Source organism: Chrysoperla carnea, chromosome 4 (assembly GCF_905475395.1).
Source record: "Chrysoperla carnea chromosome 4, inChrCarn1.1, whole genome shotgun sequence".
Lineage (NCBI taxonomy): Eukaryota > Metazoa > Arthropoda > Insecta > Neuroptera > Chrysopidae > Chrysoperla > Chrysoperla carnea.
The window spans coordinates 68252540-68273613 of NC_058340.1; the positions used below are offsets into that span (position 1 = coordinate 68252540).

Genomic DNA, 21074 nt, shown 5'->3' on the forward strand with positions numbered 1-21074 from the left:
ATTAGTATGAAAACAAAAATCACTGGTAGGTAAATTCATCTAAATTAACACATTCAAAATACGTTACATGATGGGGAATCATTTTATCTATTATAATTTTACACATAAAATAGGGATCATTTTAGCTTATATAAAGGGGATCATTTTACCCGTAACGACATATTTGAATTTTGTCATAAAAATTGACCTTAAAATTTCTTAATCGCCTATAAAAATGTGTTAAAAAAATATTATTAAAGGTCAACAAAAGCCAAGAGTAAAAACAGCCAGCCGGCAAAAACTAATACAAAAAAAGAAATTTTACTTTTTTTTTTAAGTAAAATTAATATTTTTGCTACGAAACACAAATTAGCTTATACATCACCATAAGTCTTTGTTGAACGATTAATTTGATCGCGCGGAAATCATATATCGATAAATATACTAGATGGCTTTAATGGTTTACTTAAAACAACGAGGGATTATTTTACCCGGAGGGATCATTATAGACCACTTTTCCCTACATATAGTCCATTTGGGTAAGGGGCTTGCACACACAGCGGAATTGCACACGGGTCGAGATAGTAAAAATTTGAAATATTTTTGGAAAACTAGGGAAATTAAAAAATATTATGCACTTTGAAGTACAGTCTTTAGAGACCTTTTGGTGATATTTTCAAAACACATATATTATTATTAATAAAATCTATAATAAATATTATAAAAAAGGAGATTTGTTTAACTATATAACTATTTCTAATATATTCAAAATATTTTAACGATTAGGTATCGGAAAAAAAGAGAGTCTATAAAATCTATTAATCTCTTACAAAAGCCTATTACACATTATAATGGTTTTGTTGATACTTATTTGAGACATATTTTATATTTAAAATATAAATAATTTTTTATTTATATAAAAATAGAAGTAATATCATTTTTCAATTCAGACTTTGTATTATTTTTGTAGTATTATGACATGACGTTTGTAACTAATGTCTCTATATATTTTTTTTTTTTTGTAATTTAATATTTTCATAAAGTCATTTTATGTTTATTAATTTGAAGATTTACTATGAATATCTATGACGTATTTTTACTGTAACCGCATATGAGTTACTGTTAGTTCATTTAACTTGGTATAATATTACAGTTAAACTTCTTTTATTAGAAAATGCTTAGTTTAGTAAGAATCAGAAATGAACAATAATACTTTGAATGATTTGGAAAGTTGGAATTTGAATGTTTTGAGCCATTAAATTTTAATAATGTTAAAAATAACTTAATACTTTTTGAATCAAGTTTAGAATTTGTGATGGGAAAATTTGATTTTCGAAAATCAAAAAAAATATTTTTTTAAATAAGAATACATAAGTAATAGCTTCAAGAAAAGTAATTCAAACGAAAAGAAATCAGAAGCTTCCATGTAGCCTCACAGAGCTGAAAAAAAATTTGAACTACAGCTTTTTAATCCCACGGTACCGTACGAAATAAAATTAGTTTCATAATTGTTTTTACTTGATTTTTTTTTTTTTTTAAATCAGCACCCACAAGTTATTATTATTTAATAAGCTATTTAAAAAATTTTGAAAAAAATGTTTGTGGTCAATTAGTTTTTTTTACTGAATGTTCGATGTATTTTGTCGAAGAAATTTCTCAAAATTAAATTAATACATATATGATGGACTTACTTATTATACAATGTATATGAAATATACCAAGGTATATTAAGTTTAGTCCCAAGTTTGTACCGCTTAAAAATATTGATGCTATGAACAAAGTTTTGGTACAGTAATCAAAACTGTCTATACATGGCATTTTAACAGTTAACTCAAACAAAATAGTCAATTGTTTGTTTTCACTTGAACTAGATTTTAAATTTAAGACTTAAAAATATTGCTGACGGTAGTCAAATGTATATCTTCCCTGCACCTCCACCATTTAAATATCGTTTCGTATTTTCGAATTTTATAATATCATGGAACAAAATATGTTTGTATTAACAATACATTTTAAAACCATTTAAAATAGAAAAACACTTTCAGGTTTCCCCACTGCCGGGTTAATAAAATAAACAAAAAATCAGGAAAATGAAAGTTATTTTTATTTTTCGCTATACAATTACCTGAAACTTGTTGTACATTAAACCAAGATAGTTAAATGTGTTTACACACGAATTTTGTCTACCTGTGACAACCAAATATTTTTGATTGTAATAACAATTATGTAATTACTAATCTGTTGTTATTAACCCAAATTTTTATACTTTTGTTAAATTATTTTACCAAAAATTTCAAAATTTCTGTGGTATTTCAAATTTTATGTTAATTTGTCAAATATTTACAAAATATTAAAAAATAATCCATATAAAAAAACGCAGATGAAAATTTTTTAAATTTTACATATACACACCAAATATTTTTCAAGTATTATCTTGATACAATGACATTGAAAAAAAAACTGATTCAATTTTGGTAAGTAGGACAAGCCGCATCCGTTAATCCAAATTAAGTTGATCTTTAAAAAATGCTTATTGTTCCGACTTTTAGGAGGGAAAAAGTGAAAAACATGGGCAAAAACTACAATAAAAGGATCTTTCAACCGTTGCTTTCCTAATGGGATCCCATACTCAAAGTTTCTTAATATTTTACACACAAAAAATTAAAAAATAATTCCACAATTACCTGAATTTTAAATCCATTCATCTTAAATAATCCAAAACTTTGTTCCTCGTTTTCAGATAAAAACACACATAAAGTTTCACATTTAAAATTTAATAAATTTTTCAACACATTAAAAATTGAGCTTTTAAAAAAGCCTAAAACAGCTTATTAATATTAAACATCACATATTTCAATCAACAACGTAATAAAAATAAATCAATACTCTGGCCTGCATTTAATACATTGGACCACACACTTTAAAAAGCACTGAAAATAATTTTATTGAAATTAACTTATTAAAAAAACATATTTTTAACTTTAAAAACCCGGCAAACAAATTTTTTTTTAATATATCAACAATATACACAGTAGTTCACAGATTGACGGATTACGACATACTACGATGTAGGAAGTTTGATATTGTTATCAGTGTAACAACACCACACATATAATTTTCCTCAATAAATTAATTCACAAATAAAAAGATTTATTCAATTCTAATTGGAATGCAGAATTCTGCCATATTATTAATCTCTTTAAAGACCTGGACAATAATTTCTTTTAATCAAAAACATACACAGTAGTTCGAAGATTGAAAGATTACGATTTACTTTATATATCAAGTATTGCAAATACAAAATTATGGATATCTTCCGAATGTGTCCAATTTTATTTTGAATCAACTGTCTTTATTTTTGTAAGGTAAGGCGGAATGATCACGGTCTAGTTGACGGATCTATCAATATTTAGGGTAAATGTATAATATCCCTATTTATATTCTGCAAATAGTACATGCGTGTAAGTCAATATGAATATTTAACACGAAATAAAATCTTAAAAATAATCATATTCCTACAAAATATCTAAGGTCACAGAACAACGCGAGGAAATCTTATATCCCCATCAAAGACAACGGTCGTATTCTTTTAGATATCAAGAACAAACCCTGCTAAATTTTCTTTGTGGGCTGAGTTTTTTCGCAACAGCATGTATCAATCAGTTGAGCAGACAAATATCAAAAATTGATGTTTGTACTCCACTATTTTTTCGTTTTGAGAAGTTTGACTGTTTCAAAAACTTATAATTTCTTCAAGTTTTTTTCTAACGCAAGCATGAAAATTAGGTGAGCAAGATGGCTCCTTGTTATGCTAACACAAAAATGCACTCACAAATGCAATTTATTAACCCGAATTCGCACAACTTTATCTTCTTAATTCACAAAACATTACACAGTAATTCACAGAATTGGAGCAAATTAGATACAATAGGATTAGAAGTTCCGTTATCAAGTAACAATTGATGCGCGCACAACGAAACAAATTTTAATTCCCAACAATACAAAACACACAAATCAAACAATTATGACTTAAGACGTACAGATGTAAGTAAGTTCCGTTATATTTTATCAGTTAAGTATATTATATGTCACTGAAATGACTCTTAAGTCAGAGATGCGCGCCGACGACATGCTGCACTGAGTATTATCTCACGTGAAATAAAATATCTTTTAAACACAGATGATGGATATTTTTTTTGAGATTTAATATCTCAGTGAATATTATTGTTGTCAACGCACTGCACTCTGGCTGAGTCGAGTCCTGACCCTGGTCGACTTTCAGCAACAACTAAATCGTATTTTGTATATAAAATAAAGGGACGTCCGTCGTCGTTGTCGGATGCATTGAATGTGTAGTAGTTTTAACGTAATGCCGTCTCCGACGAGACAAGAGACAGCATCTCTTGTGTGTTGAGTATGTCGATCTTTGTCGACGTATACATGGTATACAAGAGCCACGTTCAACTATTAACTATTTCGTTTTGAACAATACCTACTCTCTGAAGAGAGTATTCTGTATTATTATATACATCCCTTGTTCGTAGTGGTATATGCTATTTTACCTAGGTGTTTTTTTGTTTAGTTAGGGGTTGGTAATGTGATATATGAATGTTTTATTTAGTATTTGAGGGTTGAAATATACTTTGTTCACCTTTTGTGGCCGACTACTTGTCGTATTAGTAGGATTTAAAGTAGTTACATCAGGACATTGCTGAAAGTAATCACGAGGTCCAGTTATATTTTATCACTGGAGAAATTTCCCCGTTAACAAGAAAAATTGTTCTTCTCCGATTCTTTTTACCAACAATGTAATAAAATCTTAGAAGTCAATTTTAACCTACTTCTATTTTGCACTCGTATAAAGGTCTGATGATATCAAGGTCTCAACTCAGAAGTGCGGGCCCAGAGGTTGCTAGAAACATAAAATTGGTTACCAGGCAAAGCGAACAATAAAATCTCTGTCAGGGTTATATTATAGTGGATTTCAAAGAATTTTTATTTATTACTCAAACATAGTTTTTCTGAAGCTCCAATTACAGCGTTTATTGTATGATCGAAAAATTGAATGTTATGCTATAATGCGTTTTGGTCATGAAAGCTAACTGTTTTTTGCTAAGGATCAAAAATCGAAGTTTATCGAAAAAATATTATTGATATTTTTCAAAATATTGATATGAAGTATAAATATTTACCTTTGTAAGCGGTTTTTCTCGTAATAGACCAGTTTCTAATTAAAAATGAGTCGGGACATTGATTGGACCCCATGCACATGAACGAATTGGTCATTTATGTTTTGCATACACACAATACTGCATGAAATATGTAATGTCCCAAAACTGATTTCCGGAATTTTAAAATAAAAAATACTTTTTGAATGAATATAATTTTTCAAAAACAGTGACAGACCCCGTTAATACTGCCTTTATGAAAAAAAAAATCAAAAAAAAAAAAAATAATAATAATAATATCTCTACAAGTCCGTTAAATCATAGTGAATTTTTTCTGAGAAAAAGTAATGAAATCACACCCTAATTGTGCGAATTTTATTTCGTTGAAATTGATCCCCCTTAAAAAAAAGATCAATAGGTACTTATACTGACTGAGTGCCATCTTAAATGGTTTAAAATTAGGGGTTCAAAAAAGAAAGATAAAAATCTTGTACACTCGACCAAACATGCAATTGTGCGGTTTGTAATGAGAAAAATTATGTATTAAGACAAAAAAAAAAACCTACCCCATTTTCATTTCGTTTTTACATAACCCTGACATTTGTGAATGACACAAGCAAGTGAGAGAGACCCTACGTCTGGCTGATGCTTATTGAGCCAGGGCACGGTTTCATTGCGTTTAAGGGTGGCACGCCCTAATAGCGGAATAGATATATTTATATATGTGTACAGAATGCGATGAGATATAGTCAAGTCCTGTGTATATTTATACAGGATGTTACAAGAATTTTGTCTAAATATTTCAAGGTTAAGGTATAAGTTAGCTTTAATCTAAAAAAAAGAGTGAGCTATTTTTATTACTAGACAGTTTATTCATACATTTAAACATTATTGTTGTAAGTTACTATGGTTTTCCAATACCCATCTATTTATTCAATGCCTTTGTCAAGACCTTTCTGTTTTGTATTGATATAAATGGTGAATAAAGAAAAAAGTTTTGTAATCATTATATTTCGAAGTAAACTTTTCAAGAAGGAAAATTGCCGAAGTAGGTTAGAAACTCTTATTAGAAATTTAGAAATTCTAAGTAATTTAAGCAATGTCGAGGAATAGGAGAGGACGATTGTTTTGAAATTGATTCGTATTTGCGTAGACGATAAAGTTGTGTTCATGTCTCTTTCTCTTGCCTAAGTAGTTTTTAACATTGAACTTTGTAAGCGAGTGAATGTCACGATATTCTTGTTACATCCAATAAATATTTAAAATATTGTACGCTTGCTTATTACCACAATATCATATTTGATATCCTTTTCTAATGCATTCGAGGAAGGATATCAAATGTTAACTATGCAGATGCTAGAAAACTATACACACACACACGCTTTAAAAGCTATATGATATTTATACATATAATGTCGAACAAAAAGCTTGAACGCACACAAATATCATAGCATATTTAGTTTTGACTCGTGCAGTAATAATAATGAATACAATTTGTAGAAGAAAGACAGAATTATGAGCTGAAATAGGAAATCTCTTTTAATTGGATTTATAAACAAAAGGTAGGTAAAAGTTTTGTGAAAATATTCCGACTATTTAGAAAATTATTTGCAATGGTATTTTTCTGAAATAACATAAATTTTAGGAGGAATGTAGACATATTTACCAAACTTTCAACTTTTTCAATTTTCAACATATATTTTTCTACTCGCTAGAAGGGGTGCTTACACTTTGTAGCGCCTGTACGCCGAAACTATTTAATTTATAAAAAAATTGGTCTGGACATAAAATGTAGGAAATTTTTTTAAATTTTATATTTTTATTTTGTCCTCGTAAAATGACTCGGAAATTAGATATCGTCAAAAAACTGCTTTTCGACGTCATTTTTCCAATATAGCAGCACAGGCTGCAAGGATACGAGATAAATTCTATAAAATCACTCATTTTCAAAACTCTCGGAAAACTGTCGATGTAACCCCCTTTTTTTAACCAAATGATTAGAGTATTAGTATAGAAATTTAAATGTATGTTTTCAGCAACTCTGTATTGGTACTATTTAGGAAACACGGGACAATTAAAAAAAGAATCAAGATAACATCTATAATTAATTAAAGATATTAAATGAAATTGATCTTATGAAATAGTGAAATGATCGTACTTTGATGAAATCGTAGAAACGTTTAGAAAAATGTTTGATGAAAAGTTTCCATGATGTTCAAGTAATTAAATCAATTTAACTTGACTATAAATTACAATACGTATTTTAAATTTTCATAAGACATGCTAATGTCAAACAAACTATATAAAAACAGTTTAACTTTAAAAAAGGATAACAAAACAGACAAGCAAAACAGGATTATTAAAAGGATTAAAATTTTATACAACAAAAAATAGATGAAATTTAATAAATTTTTTAATTATTAATGCAATTAAAGTCTGTTACACGTATCTATCTATTTTCAATGGAAAAACTATCTCGTATATGTTGTTACTATATAGAAAATTGTGATGATTATACAGATTTTTCATTATCCTTTGTGTCTATAATTTTATGGTTACTTAGCAACCGGATAAAAATACTTAAAAAGATTACCGTACAAATGGGAGTATGTATGTATCGGATTATCAAGATTAACTTTTATTTTTTATATAATATATAGCATCCGCTGCAGCAGAGATGGTCAGGATTAGATGGTTTGATTTTACTCCATATCTCAAAAACTATTCGACCAGTCATCAAATGCACCCGATTTTTGTACTTTTTGGGTCAAAGTTACCTTATAAACTGAGTTTTATCGAAATTGGCGATAAAAAAAATTTTCGATTTTTTTCAATTTTTTTAAGGAACCCCTTTGAAAAAAATCAAGAAAAACGCAAAAAAATGTTTGTTCTCGAATTTGTTGAAACTTGGTGGATGGGGTAATTTTGATCCAAAAAGTATAAAAATCGGGTTAATTTAATGATTGCACTTATAGGAAGTTACAATGTCAGAGAGTATCATGGGCAACTTCATTTACAAAAAAGTTAGTTTCCCACCAAAAATTTAAAATCCATATAGTCGGGAACAAAAGGGAGGATAAATGAGAGCTATAACGTGATAGTCTTTGTTTTTAAAGGCAAAATTGCCCAGCAAAGCGAGCGGGTATCTGCTAGTTTAATTATAATTGCTGAAAAAACTCTAAATATCCCGATCATTTTTTAATTGCACATTCAGTGCGGTAATTATATGCAGCCGTTCAAAAGTTGTATGTCGCAAAACTAGTATTCAATTACAACAATAAACCATTCATGTATTGGAAAATAATATATCTCTTTTAATGATTTTTCCTATTGTATTTTCCTTTCCATTAAATCCATATGGAGAAGGGATGGATAGTTCTCGTTAGCGTGTTTTAATTTTCCAGACATGCAATTTATTGTGTTGTGGTATTTTCACGGTAGGTATTTATTTGTTACCAAGTTTTAGTATGCATTTTTTATTAGTCATAAATATTTAAGTCTGGATGTAATAAATCAGGTTGTGACGGTGGAGAATTTTCTGCGAAATATTTGTAAATTGTCATAAAAAAATTTTCAAATATTTCAACATCATGTGTGATGACATAAAGACCAAATTGTAGTTGATTTCTGGACAATTCGAGTTTGAAGATCACTTTAAAGAAGAAGTATTGTCGAGATCAAAGTATGGCTTAAAATAGCGCTTTTATCAAAATGAATTTTTGACCAAAGTAATAAATGACAGCAGCGTATGTGAGTTTAAATTTCAATTCTATGCAATAAAAGAGTTTCAAATTCTAAAAATGCACTGTTTCATGTGATTTCTAGAAACTTGTAATTTTAGCGTTAAACAAGTGAAAACAAACAATTGACTGAGTTAATTGTTGAAATACCATGCATAGTCAGTGTTGATTTCTTTATCACATTACACATACAAACATGTGACACATACATAAGTGATAATCAAGTATAGTACATATTATAAAATTTCCGCCTAATTGGCGCCCTCACGGGTAAACAGTGATGTTTACGAAAAAATGTTTCAAACAAAAGTTGTTTAATTTTAGATAAGGAACATTTTTTATATTTAAACTTTTGTTCTATTTCTAATGGTTTACAAGATGGGTCTTACGTACCCAAGACCCAATTGACCTATGATGCTCATTTACGATCTTGACCTCACTTTTTACGTCCTGAGTACGCTGTAAAAATTCAGCTCGATATCTTTTTTCGTTTTTGAGTTATCGTGTCCACAGACGGACGTACGGACGGACGGACAGCCGGAAATGGACTAATTAGGTGATATTATGAACACCTATGACAAAATTTTTTTCCTAGCATCATTAGTTTTAAGCGTTACAAACTTGGGACTAAACTTAATATACTATGTATATTTCATATATACATGGTATAAAAATGTGTTTGCAAGCCAGGCAAACTTGCAAAAAGTTCCATTTCTAAATATAATATTTACAATCGATAGATGAATATTTAAAAAATGTATAGGTTTATACACTTTTATACTGTACGAATGTTTTTCCCCTTCTAAGAAGCGAATTTTATTTCCATTCGTTACCTTTCTCAACCATGACTTATATATTTGATGGATATATTATCTTTCGACGCATATCAATAAAAAGATGTTTATCAATTTTAAAAATTCATAAGTTTCTACATGTCTATCTAGAAAGGTAGTTGGAGGATAAAAAGTAAGGGATGCAGGTATATTTTTTTTTATATATAATTCATTCCCATCACAAAAAGGTGATAAAAATTGTCAAGTTGATTTCAATTTGTATATTTTTTTCCCAAATAATAACTGAGCGAGGAAGAATCAAGAATCATTGAGGGCTGGTTTGTCGAAAATTGATGTTTTTGGTGGATTGAAGTTCATTTCCTGAACTTTTGCAATTATCCTCTGTCCTCACTCCCTGTGGCTATTCCTTGAATACAAATAAATTATGTCCAATTCTTTTGAAAGGTTATCCCTTATTCTTTTTGTAAGCAGCAGAGTAATTTTTGAAAAGTGAAGAACATACTCAAAAAATTGATAGAAGAATGGTATCGATTCTAGGAACGTTTCGAACTTCTCTAGGGAGCACAAAAGACGAAGAAATCTTAGGGTAATAAACAAATATCTGGCAAATAAAATTGCAAATTTTAGATATTCTGCAATTAACAATCCTCAGCTGGCTTTTGACGGTGATATCCTCCGTAATATGCTTGGATTCACCGTATTTTTACAAAGTTTAAGAAGTTTTTCATCTATATTTTAATTCATTTAACCGAGTGTTTCCAAGCGTGCAAAAACATACACGTTGAACTTAATTATTCTATTTCAAGAGGCTATGAATCATATCCTATAATAACTCCTTGTGGTATGATTAAACACCACCTTTCTTTACCCCACTGTAAGTGTTAAACAAAACTAATCTCTTACGGTTTTGATACATCCATCAAATTTGCTAACAAACAAAAAAAAAATAAAGGGAACGAAGACATGTAATTTTCTTTATGGCGCCAATCAAAGACATGTCAATCTCCAAAAATTGTGTATTTCTTAGAATTCTACTAAGAGGGTTGTATTATTTTTCTTTTATTAAATGTAATCCGATGTTATATGGAACCCCTTCATATAAATATTTGTTTCTAAATACTTTTATTTTTTGAAGGGTTGCTGGGTTGCTGCGGGGGTTCCGAAAACAGTAGTGAATATATTCGCGTGTTTTTATTTAATCAATATTTGTATATTAATTAGTTGTTTTTTTCTAGCACTTTAACAAATACAAAGTGGTTAACACAAAAGGTACACGCTAGATAAAGCGTTTGAAAGATTTTAATAGTCTGCAAGATTTTAAGAGAATTTTGCTACATTATATTTTCCAAAACTAAATTATAAAAATTCCTTTAATTAATATTTTTTTCTCACAGGAATGTACTCAAATAATAATGTTTATTTTTCAATATATTATTTCATTTCAGCAACGTTTCGGCAAAATTTAACCTTCCTCAGACATCATAATAATATTAGAAATTATTTGTTCACATTCCTTTGGGAATAATATTAATTAATCAATCATGGATGTTAAACTGTAATACGGATTTCCTAATTTTTTCGCTTTTTTCTCTAAACCTAAGTGGTCAAATAGAATTTCGAGCACAAATTATTGAACATTAATGAAGATATCTAATATTCTTAAAAAATTATTACTTTTAACTCGAAAAATTTTTGTAATTTTAGTCAATAAAGCAAAACTCTGAAGATTATGAACATATTGACAGTTTAAAAAAATTTGCGGTTTTATTGAATGTTTTTGGTATCTATACATAATCAGGATACAAGCGGACTATAAAATTTATCTGTACCGGAAATAACTACAGGGGTTTTTCAAACGGAGAAATTGTGTGAATACCAATATAATGTTATCGTTGTGAAATTATCAGTTCTAAAATTTATGTTGTGATAACATTGCAAACCATGTTTATTGACTAGTTAAAATAAGTAAGTACAAAAATTACTCGAATAATCATTCTTTTTTCACTCCAACCCGTATTTAGATCACGTTTTGTTTTTATATCCATGCTTTCGCCGTAAACTGAACCTTTTAGTGCATATTAGGCAAAAGAAATTATACGATTTGTGCCATTTATTCGATTTAGGAAATCCGGCCGTTTCAACTTCATTTGCCTTTAAAATATCATTATTTAGTTTTAGTAAATGGGCTGGGAGACATTGACAGGTTTGATTAGACTATTTTTTCCTACTGAAAGAGATTAGAGTAATTAGCAAACAAAAATTAGAAATCACCAGGTGGCCAACATATCTACCCATAATTTTCATCCTAATATAAAGGAATCTTAACAGTTTTATATTTGCTTCTTAATTTATCAATTAATTGGCTGATAGAGTACTCAAAATAAGTGGAAACCGGTCTGCAAGTTCCCAACAACTTGAAAAAGATGTAAAAATTAGTTTCATAAAAAGCAGGATTTTTGCCTATGAGTAAGACTTGGTCGTTAAAATCGTTTACTTATTTTTGTGAAAATTATCCTAATTTAATCAAAATTTTTAGTACCTACTTCTCGAAAGCATGAGTGAGCAAATAGTCGAGTGAAATCTTCTTCTTGTATACTATTAAGATAATGTAACAAGTAGTATTTGAAGGCGCAAGAATTTCTCAAAATTATCGAAATTCTTAAAACGAATAACACTATTTTCGAAATATTTTTGAATATTCTAAGGATGGGTTGAATATTTTCCTGTTTGTAAGCTATTCTTGTCAGCTTGTAGGGCAAATTTCCGCATGTGGATCATTTTTCATATGAGTTGAACATACCCTCAAAACTGAATAATGTTCCAACATTTTTATAATAAACTGAGTCATGCAAATAATGTTCATGCGAGTAATAAGTATTATGGAAAAAAAATAGAATTAATAATTTTGTTCTAATTATTTTTATACTCATTTCGATTTTATAAATATAAATGGCGAATCAAATGACTCATTATTATTAAAGTGCAATACGTAATGTGTTGTTGTAGCTTATTGTGCGTGTGTTTTATATATTAATAATAATTATTATAATTATTATTATATTCGTAATATATTTTTATTTACTTAATATGTAACGGATATTATTAATTTTATTTATAAATTAATGGGTAATCAAAATTTGGACATATTTAGATATTTGTGCCATATTTATTACTCTCATCTATGGAAAAGTATCTCAAAGTGTTTTGGAGTTATTCCTGTATCAAGTTTCTAGTTGGGGAAATCATTAATGAAGTCGATATTTCATCCTAAATTCCAAAATTTTTTAAAGTAGAAATATAAACTTTGCATGAGCATTTTTTGACTAGTTAATAATTTTATACTCTTCTATTTTTCATTTTTCATTTTGAAACTACTGAACCGTTGGTTTGCAATTAAACAACCAAGTTTCTGAGATATTGTGAGACACCCGAACAATCGTCGAATGGAATATTCTTAAGTGGTACATTCATAGCCTTTGAAAACATCGAGAAAATGACATTTATGTTTCAGAATTTGATGAAACTTGATATGTAGACGAATTTTAATCCAATAAATTAAAAAGTGGAGCTCATTTAAAGATTGAGTGAAGAGTTTTTGATACATCGCATAAAATCGTGTACGAAAAGCTTTAATTTCGGAACAGTTCTGGAGATATCTCGAAAAATACACATATAATCATTAAATCAGAAAATGATAAAATCCATGAACAAGAAAATCTAATACGACAACTTTCTTAATCAGCAAGTTAGTATTTGGTTTTGTCTATAAAAGTCCCTTTCATTGCGATTTGTTTTTTGTTTATTTTAAGATTTTTATTCAGTATTTTAATTATTGCATGAAAAAACACGTATTTTTCAATTTTTATGCGATTCATTAAATTTTACAATTATTAAAAAATCAAAATAATATTTATATTTTCAAAACAAAAAATTATTTAATCACATAAAATAATACATAAAATATTGATTATGGTAAAGAAATTTCAAGGTATTTTTTTGATAATAATACAGTAAAGCCTCATTAACTCAAAATCGACTTATAATATCTTTAGTAATTGAACTGTAGCGTACACTAAATCAGAAAAAGAGAAAATTTGAGCTAGGTATCTCTCGTTCATGAAAACAAAACTAGGAGTTTAAACGTAATTAAATGAAAATTTGGTTTAAAAAATACTTTTTTGATAGATTCAAAAGGCTTAAATTTCTTGAATACCCCATCAATTTCCATACATGTTTTCATTTATTCATTGGAGACTTCGAGTTTTGAGTTATCAGGTTTTACTGTAGTATTCTTGTTTTTGTAGAATTTGTGAATTATATAATTTCATATATGTGTATTTTTCATGGCCATTAGAAAATTTATGTTATATATATTTTTGAAAATTTTATATCACATTTTCAAAATGTCATAAATTGGGTTTCTACTACAAAACAAAATTTTGATCAGTTTGATTTTACGGCTTTTGAAAAAAGAATGGATTTCAATATTAAACTTTTAGAGGAAGTTTCAATTTCATTAAATTAAAAACAAAGCCTTGTACTTTTAATTTAAAGTAAAGAAAAAGTAATTCTGGAAAATTGGCCAGTATTTAAATGTTTCTGCAAACCCAACCCAGAAATTTTTTAACAATATTAAATGTATCAAAAATATTGAATTCTTGGATGTGGGAAATAATTGAAATTCTTTACAAAGATTTTTTTTGGATAAAATGAAGGAGGCGTTTTATAAATATAATAAGCAAATATATTTTGGTACTGAATATTCTAGCCAAAATAATGGATCAAATTTCATAAATTATTATTACTTCTCGTTCGATATAAAATTTATTTTTAAAATATAATAATAATAATTCTTTATTTTTATTATTTTTATTATGTATACAACCGGATGCAAATTTGATAAACTTTTGTTATGTAAATCATATATGTAATCTTGACAATGTTTTAGAGATTGTCGACATTAAGAGAGGGGTGACATTGCTCCTGTTCTGTTCAACTGATATCAGAAATATCACACATTTAAAACGGAATACGTGTACTATTTTAAAAATCACTATTTTGATTGACGACTATTACGTTTATCACTATAATAGGTTGGCTGATAAGTCCCCGGTCTGACACATAAATGGCGTCGCTAGTATTAAATGCATATTATTTTTATATAGTACCAACCTTCAAATGATTCGTGTCAAAATTTGACGTCTGTAAGTCAATTAGTTTGTGAGATAGAGCGTCTTTTGTGAAGCAACTTTTGTTATTGTGAAAAAAATGGAAAAAAAGGAATTTCGTGTTTTGATAAAATACTGTTTTCTGAAGGGAAAAAATACAGTGGAAGCAAAAACTTGGCTTGATAATGAGTTTCCGGACTCTGTATTTTTTCCCTTCAGAAAACAGTATTTTATCAAAACACGAAATTCCATTTTTTCCATTTTTTTCACAATAACAAAAGTTGCTTCACAAAAGACGCTCTATCTCACAAACTAATTGACTTACAGACGTCCAATTTTGACACGAATCATTTGAAGGTTGGTACTATATAAAAATAATATGCATTTAATACTAGCGACGCCATCTATGTGTCAGACCGGGGACTTATCAGCCAACCGTTATAGCCCGTAGCTCGAAAAGTATTCATTAAAAATATTGTGGATGTGAGAGAGTTTTGATCAGAACGATCCGAAGAACATTTTTGGGACGGTTTAAAAAAGTTTCACAGAAAGCCATTTCCCTATCTAATATTGCCGGGTCCTTTGCAGTCAATATGATAGAAGCCTGAGGAAATTATTAATGACGTCAATCAGTCAATAACGCAGTCATAAGCACGCTTAAATTCTATATACTATAGTATAGTTTACTCTTGTTGTAAATTACTATGGTTTCTTAATATGTATCTGTTTATTTAAGGTCTGGATGGAAAAATTTTAAGAAATAAAAATACGAATGCGATTGACGATCAATGATGTTTCTCAAAATTGGCTTTCTACGATTTAAATGCCATATTTGGCTAAGTTTGATCGAAAGTAATACCATCCGTTATAATAAAATTTCCCATATGTATACTTAAATAAAAATGATATTATTTTATGCACGAAATAAGGAAATGCCACAATTATAAAATGACGTCAAACTAAATGAATAAAAAAATCCTATGCATCTAATTTTAAAGTATATGAACCAGCTGCATAATGTTAGCTTTTAAAAAAAATAATAAATATTATAAAGATTGTATATTTTTATATACACATGCAAGTTTACATACTAAATATATATTTTAAAAGTCAAAAGCTCTTTTTTATGATACTAAAAAGAAAAAAAAAATTTATTTTAATTATGACGATTATAATAAAATCTGATGCCAACAACCATAACACATAATATTTTATATGACAAATATATTTATTATTTCAGTCAAAAAGTTATTTTAATTTTATTATCATGTTTTTTATTTCTTTGGGTTTTTTACTATGTGTACCCAATAAAAAAATAATATGAGTTTTCTAAGAGATATATTTCCTATTGCGTACCGGTGCTTAAAACGTTCCCAAAAAAAAATGAGTGTATAAAAATATTTGAGACTTACGATTCAAATTTTAAAGTTGGAGCAAAATTCTTCGATATATACCATAGTTTTTGAAATATTGATGCCTAAAGATTTGGAGAAAACCATTTTTAGAAGAAATAACAACAAACAAATGCCATTCATTTCATCGATTGAACTGAATTTTATCAAAAAACGAGTGCCGCTTGTTATAATTTTCTTTATAGGAAAATATTTGTCATGCTTTGAACTAATGAATATTAGTTTTTCAAATTATTCTTAAGAAAATCAGCCTTGTTGCATAATAAAGCATACCTTTAAAACCCACTTCAATATGGGATGTTAAAAACCCAAACGTTAATAGCTCAAATCTATAAATTTAACACCGTAAGGGGTAATAAAAAATTTCTCTGATTATAAATGGCATTAAATAGAATGCATATACGGGATTTAAAAATGACCCTAAGAAAGATAACGTGTTTTTTGAGAACGACCTCAAATTATAGAGCACGATTTTCTCATAACTGGTAGTTTTAATGCAAAATATGGCCATCAATACATAAACTAAATATTAAATCAATAATCTAGACAAAAAAATTATAGTTTTGTATACCAATTAAATAAAGATAAAGATGTCAATAAACTAAGCTGTTAGGAAAGAAAGAAACGATATTTTTCCAAACGTTTCTACATTTTTATAAATTGCATTTTACTATTTGATAAAATCGATTTCATACAATATTTTAACTAATTTCAAAGCTTTTCTTGTTTTTATTGTTAACTATACCATGTAGTCATAGGTATTCTAAATCGTAGAAATTCCGAGTTGGTGATACATACATTTATATTTCTATACTAATTTGAAAGTCAATTTAGGCTAATTTTTGGAATGTTAAAGAAATGAGAATCAAAATCTACAATCATAATAATAGTTGCCACCCATAATAATTTACTCATTCAAATGACAAAATTTTGTAATAAATACGAATTTGTTTTGAGATTAACAAAGAGATAATTTTAATTGGTGCACATTGTAAATAAGGCATTTACATCAATAAATATTTAGATACATTTCTATAATTATATCCGAAAATCTAAACAACTTTTTTTTTAAATTCTAATTTTTGTTTTCGATTCATATGTAAATTTTTTGTAATTTAGAACACGTGTCAGTTTTTTATTTATTTCATGTTGATTACTTAATATAGATTAGATTAAATTCGATGCCTGTAAAAGATTACAGTCGAATTTTTACGAAACGAATAACTTTGGCATATAAGAGTGACATCGAATAACAGAAACTGCAGTTCCTGTTATTATACGACTCGAATTAAAGATGCTTTGTTTTCAATTTGTTGAGATTTGATCAAAGTTATTTGAGCTATTGTGCTGTAAAATTTATGTTTTTATTTTGGGGAAAATTAATTTGAATCAATGTTTTAAAGTTGATCCGCCATCATGAAGTCAGGTTGGCCGAGCGGTCTAAGGCGCCAGATTTAAGCTCTGGTTCCCAAACGGGAGCGTGGGTTCGAACCCCACACCTGACAGTGTCTTTTTTATTAACTTTTTTTTTTAAATTTAATTAAACACACCCCAATTTTATGTAATCCCTCGCAATATTTATTAACAAATTCAAGACATTTCTTTTGTGGACGCATATAACGCCTAGAGACGAAAAAAATACGCCCCCAAGCTTAATCAGGAATGACCTCCCTTATTGTACAGAGGTCTTCGACATATTGAAGGTCGACTATGTATTTGAATTGACAAACAAAACTCGAGTGAAGGTATATGTATGTATTAACTAATTTATGATACAGATAAAAATGTCGTGTTCTTATAATAAGACATTTTTGTACACCCACAAAAGTATTTAAAAATAATTTGTCTTTATGAATGTAAATATTATAAGTATTTAAATACCCCACCCAAATGAAATAACTGCCGCTCCTGATGTTATAATAGAAGAAAAGAGGTCATAATCAGGTATTGTGTTTACATAAACAATTTCAACAAATTTAATTTAAATAACCAAAATTATTTTCTTTCTCTAGATACTACTTATTATTGAGACTTCACTCAATTTGATGGAGATACGATTTGGTGTATTTCAAATGAGTTGGACACTTTGGTATTACAAGAAATTTGTAAAATATAACAATCTTTCTCTAGCACAATTTAGAGGTGGCTGTAGAAATGAGCAAAATTTGTGAAAGGTTCGAAAAAAGCTGTATCTTCTTAAGGATTCTCCAGCAAAAATGCTGAAATGAATTGTTCTGCATAGTAAAACAAACTCTACATATTGAAATTTATTCCTATTGAACTGAAGGGGTCCGCTGGAAATCCCCAAATGTAGCGGAGAAAAAGATATGTCCAGGAATTTTGGAACTATGTTCCTTATCTCATGTTATTGTTGTGATTTGTTTACTGTTTGAGAGGTAAAAACCAAAAAAAAAAAGTGTAACAAATTAAACGACACACAAAAACTGACCATTTTCACGTAGGTCATCTAGGAACCTAAAACTTTTTCAAGGGATTCAGCTTGCCATGAATTTTGAAAATATGCAATAATATTTTTATAATTTGTCAATTTGTATTTTTGGTCAAAATTGTATGTTTTCTTATTCAAAAAAATGAGTTATTACAAGAATAGGGTTTAACCTCCAGTGCTCAGATATACGTCTTTATCAGAGGCCACCCACTGATCATTATTTTTAATCTTTATTTATTAAACTACATTCGATTACAATTAAAATGAGTTGTGGAAGTGAGTTATCAGAAGTTAATGATAATAGAGATAATTTTAAGTACGTGCAAGGAAATTTTATGTTATGTCATAATAAATAACCGGATCAAATTAAACGTAGGTAATTTACGCACATATTGGATTGACTACCAAATCAGAACTACGCCTTTTTTAAACTAATATTACAATTAATTCGAACTTTTGACTTCTAAACTTAACACATTAAATTTTCAGAAAAATATCATGTATAATATAAGAAGGTACGGAAGGAGCATAATTTCTACCGAGTGTCCCACGATACCTCTCGTTCTTTTGTTTTCTTATATGTATGCTTACTTCTTTCCGGTGAGTTTTCTTGGAAAAGGGATTGTGTTCCTGCTATAAAGCATACTTATGCCTCTTAAGTCACTTAACTTGTACTTACGTACCTACGTATGGTATTTTCATCCAGATCGAATTATTGTCTTGGTTCAGTTTATACGAAATACACTCTAAGTTCAATGTACACTCTCACGTTTTTTCTGTACATCGTTTTCAAATTTATTAGACATTTTAGATAAACAAAATAAAATCAATTGTAATTCTTTCTTCTTTATTTTTACATCTATCTTTGTGAATCTTTGATGATGTTCAAACCCGTGTCTTGTGTTGTCTTTACTCCTTGACATATGCCACATGCCACATGGATTTGTAGTTTTTTTTATATTTTGTAAAGCAATTTTCTACTAATTAACTCGAATTGCTTGTCGAAATATCTCTACAATGACATTAATTTATTTACATTTTTAATTTACAAGAATTTAATTGATTTTTTGATAAGAAGGTTTTGTTTTCAGCTCGAAAATCAATATCAGAAATTGTATTTTATGTTTTAACACATATTCAAATAAATATGGATTTATGACAGTCTTTGGTGGTTTAAAATGCCATCAGTTCGTCAAAAAATCAAAAAATGGGCGATGGTATAGAAAATTTTTCCAAAAGGCGGTAGTTCAATATACTTTTTTTGTCATCAGTCAACCAGGCTTGATTGACCAATGGTTGGTCAATCGTCCAACCATTTTACCAAAATTTCATAAATCACTTACCGCTGTTAGAGGAGTGAGATGGGTATTTTTGTCGTCATGATGTTACAAGGATTTTGTTTTCATGGCGTTTTCAGAGAATGAAATTTACGAACCACTGAGGGTTAAATACGTAAACATAAAGCATTACGTGGTTTATTGAATTTGATAGCAGTGGATTTCAATAAAAGTAGAAGCATTTAAAATAATTCACCTTTGAAAGTAGATTTATTTTGGAGTAGAAGAATATTAAAGTAGATCTTTTGAAAAACATTAAAATTTAATTTTTCTAAATAGAAATATTTATAAGTAGTTTTATCAGTGGACGAAAATTATGGAAAAGAAAAGAGCGACATCGAACATTGAAGACAATTATTATTTTTTAAAAATATTTTTGTATAAATAAACTATACAACATATGATAATAACTCGCGCGCGATTAATTTCTGCACGCAACACACATATTCATCTAAAAATAATAATTATTAATAGTCAATAAAATTTTAATGATTATGAAGTATTGATTGACAGTTTGCATTCATTTATACACAATATACGGATATAGTTCATTAAAAAAAATATTATTTTAAATATTTATATTAATATTTAAAAATAAATCTTTGTGTTTTTTCAACCGCCATAGTTCAAGTCCTGTACATAATATTAAGACTCATATATGCTAATTGTAGTCTCGGGGAGACTATTGATTGGTAATTTAAAAAAAAAGAGGTTTAACCTCCGTTCCTCAGACATACACCTTTAACAGAGGCCACCCACATCAATATTTTTAATCTTTAATTATTTAAACTACACCCGAAAACTTACAATTAAATTTTTATGATCTGGTGGAAGTCGGTTAGAGTGAAGCCTGGTTCGGGTGGAGTAGGTTATTTCGTTCTTATCCAAGCGAAGATAGTGTGATCAATTTACCACCCCAATAATTATAATTGATCAGACTGCTGCTGCCTGGATTCGAATACGCAGCCTCCTAGTCTAAGAGGTCGAACAGTTAAAGACGATTGTGCCATTACTCGTTCGGCCACTT

At 28.5% G+C, this 21074-nt stretch overlaps 1 protein-coding gene and 1 non-coding gene across 2 annotated transcripts in view; one reads left to right on the forward strand and one right to left on the reverse strand.

Moving 5' to 3' along the window:
- LOC123299000 (disheveled-associated activator of morphogenesis 1) overlaps positions 1-2875 on the reverse strand; it is a 103609-nt gene extending 100734 nt beyond the window's left edge. Inside the window, exon 1 of the mRNA XM_044881109.1 lies at positions 2664-2875. Within this exon, the coding sequence (XP_044737044.1) occupies positions 2664-2684 (21 nt within the window). The 5' untranslated portion in view covers positions 2685-2875. The remainder of the gene's footprint in view (positions 1-2663) is intronic.
- A 14807-nt stretch (positions 2876-17682) lies between these two features.
- Positions 17683-17766, forward strand: Trnal-uaa. Its single transcript has one exon. It is a non-coding gene; the product is annotated as a tRNA-Leu (tRNA).
- Positions 17767-21074: the final 3308 nt, after the last annotated feature.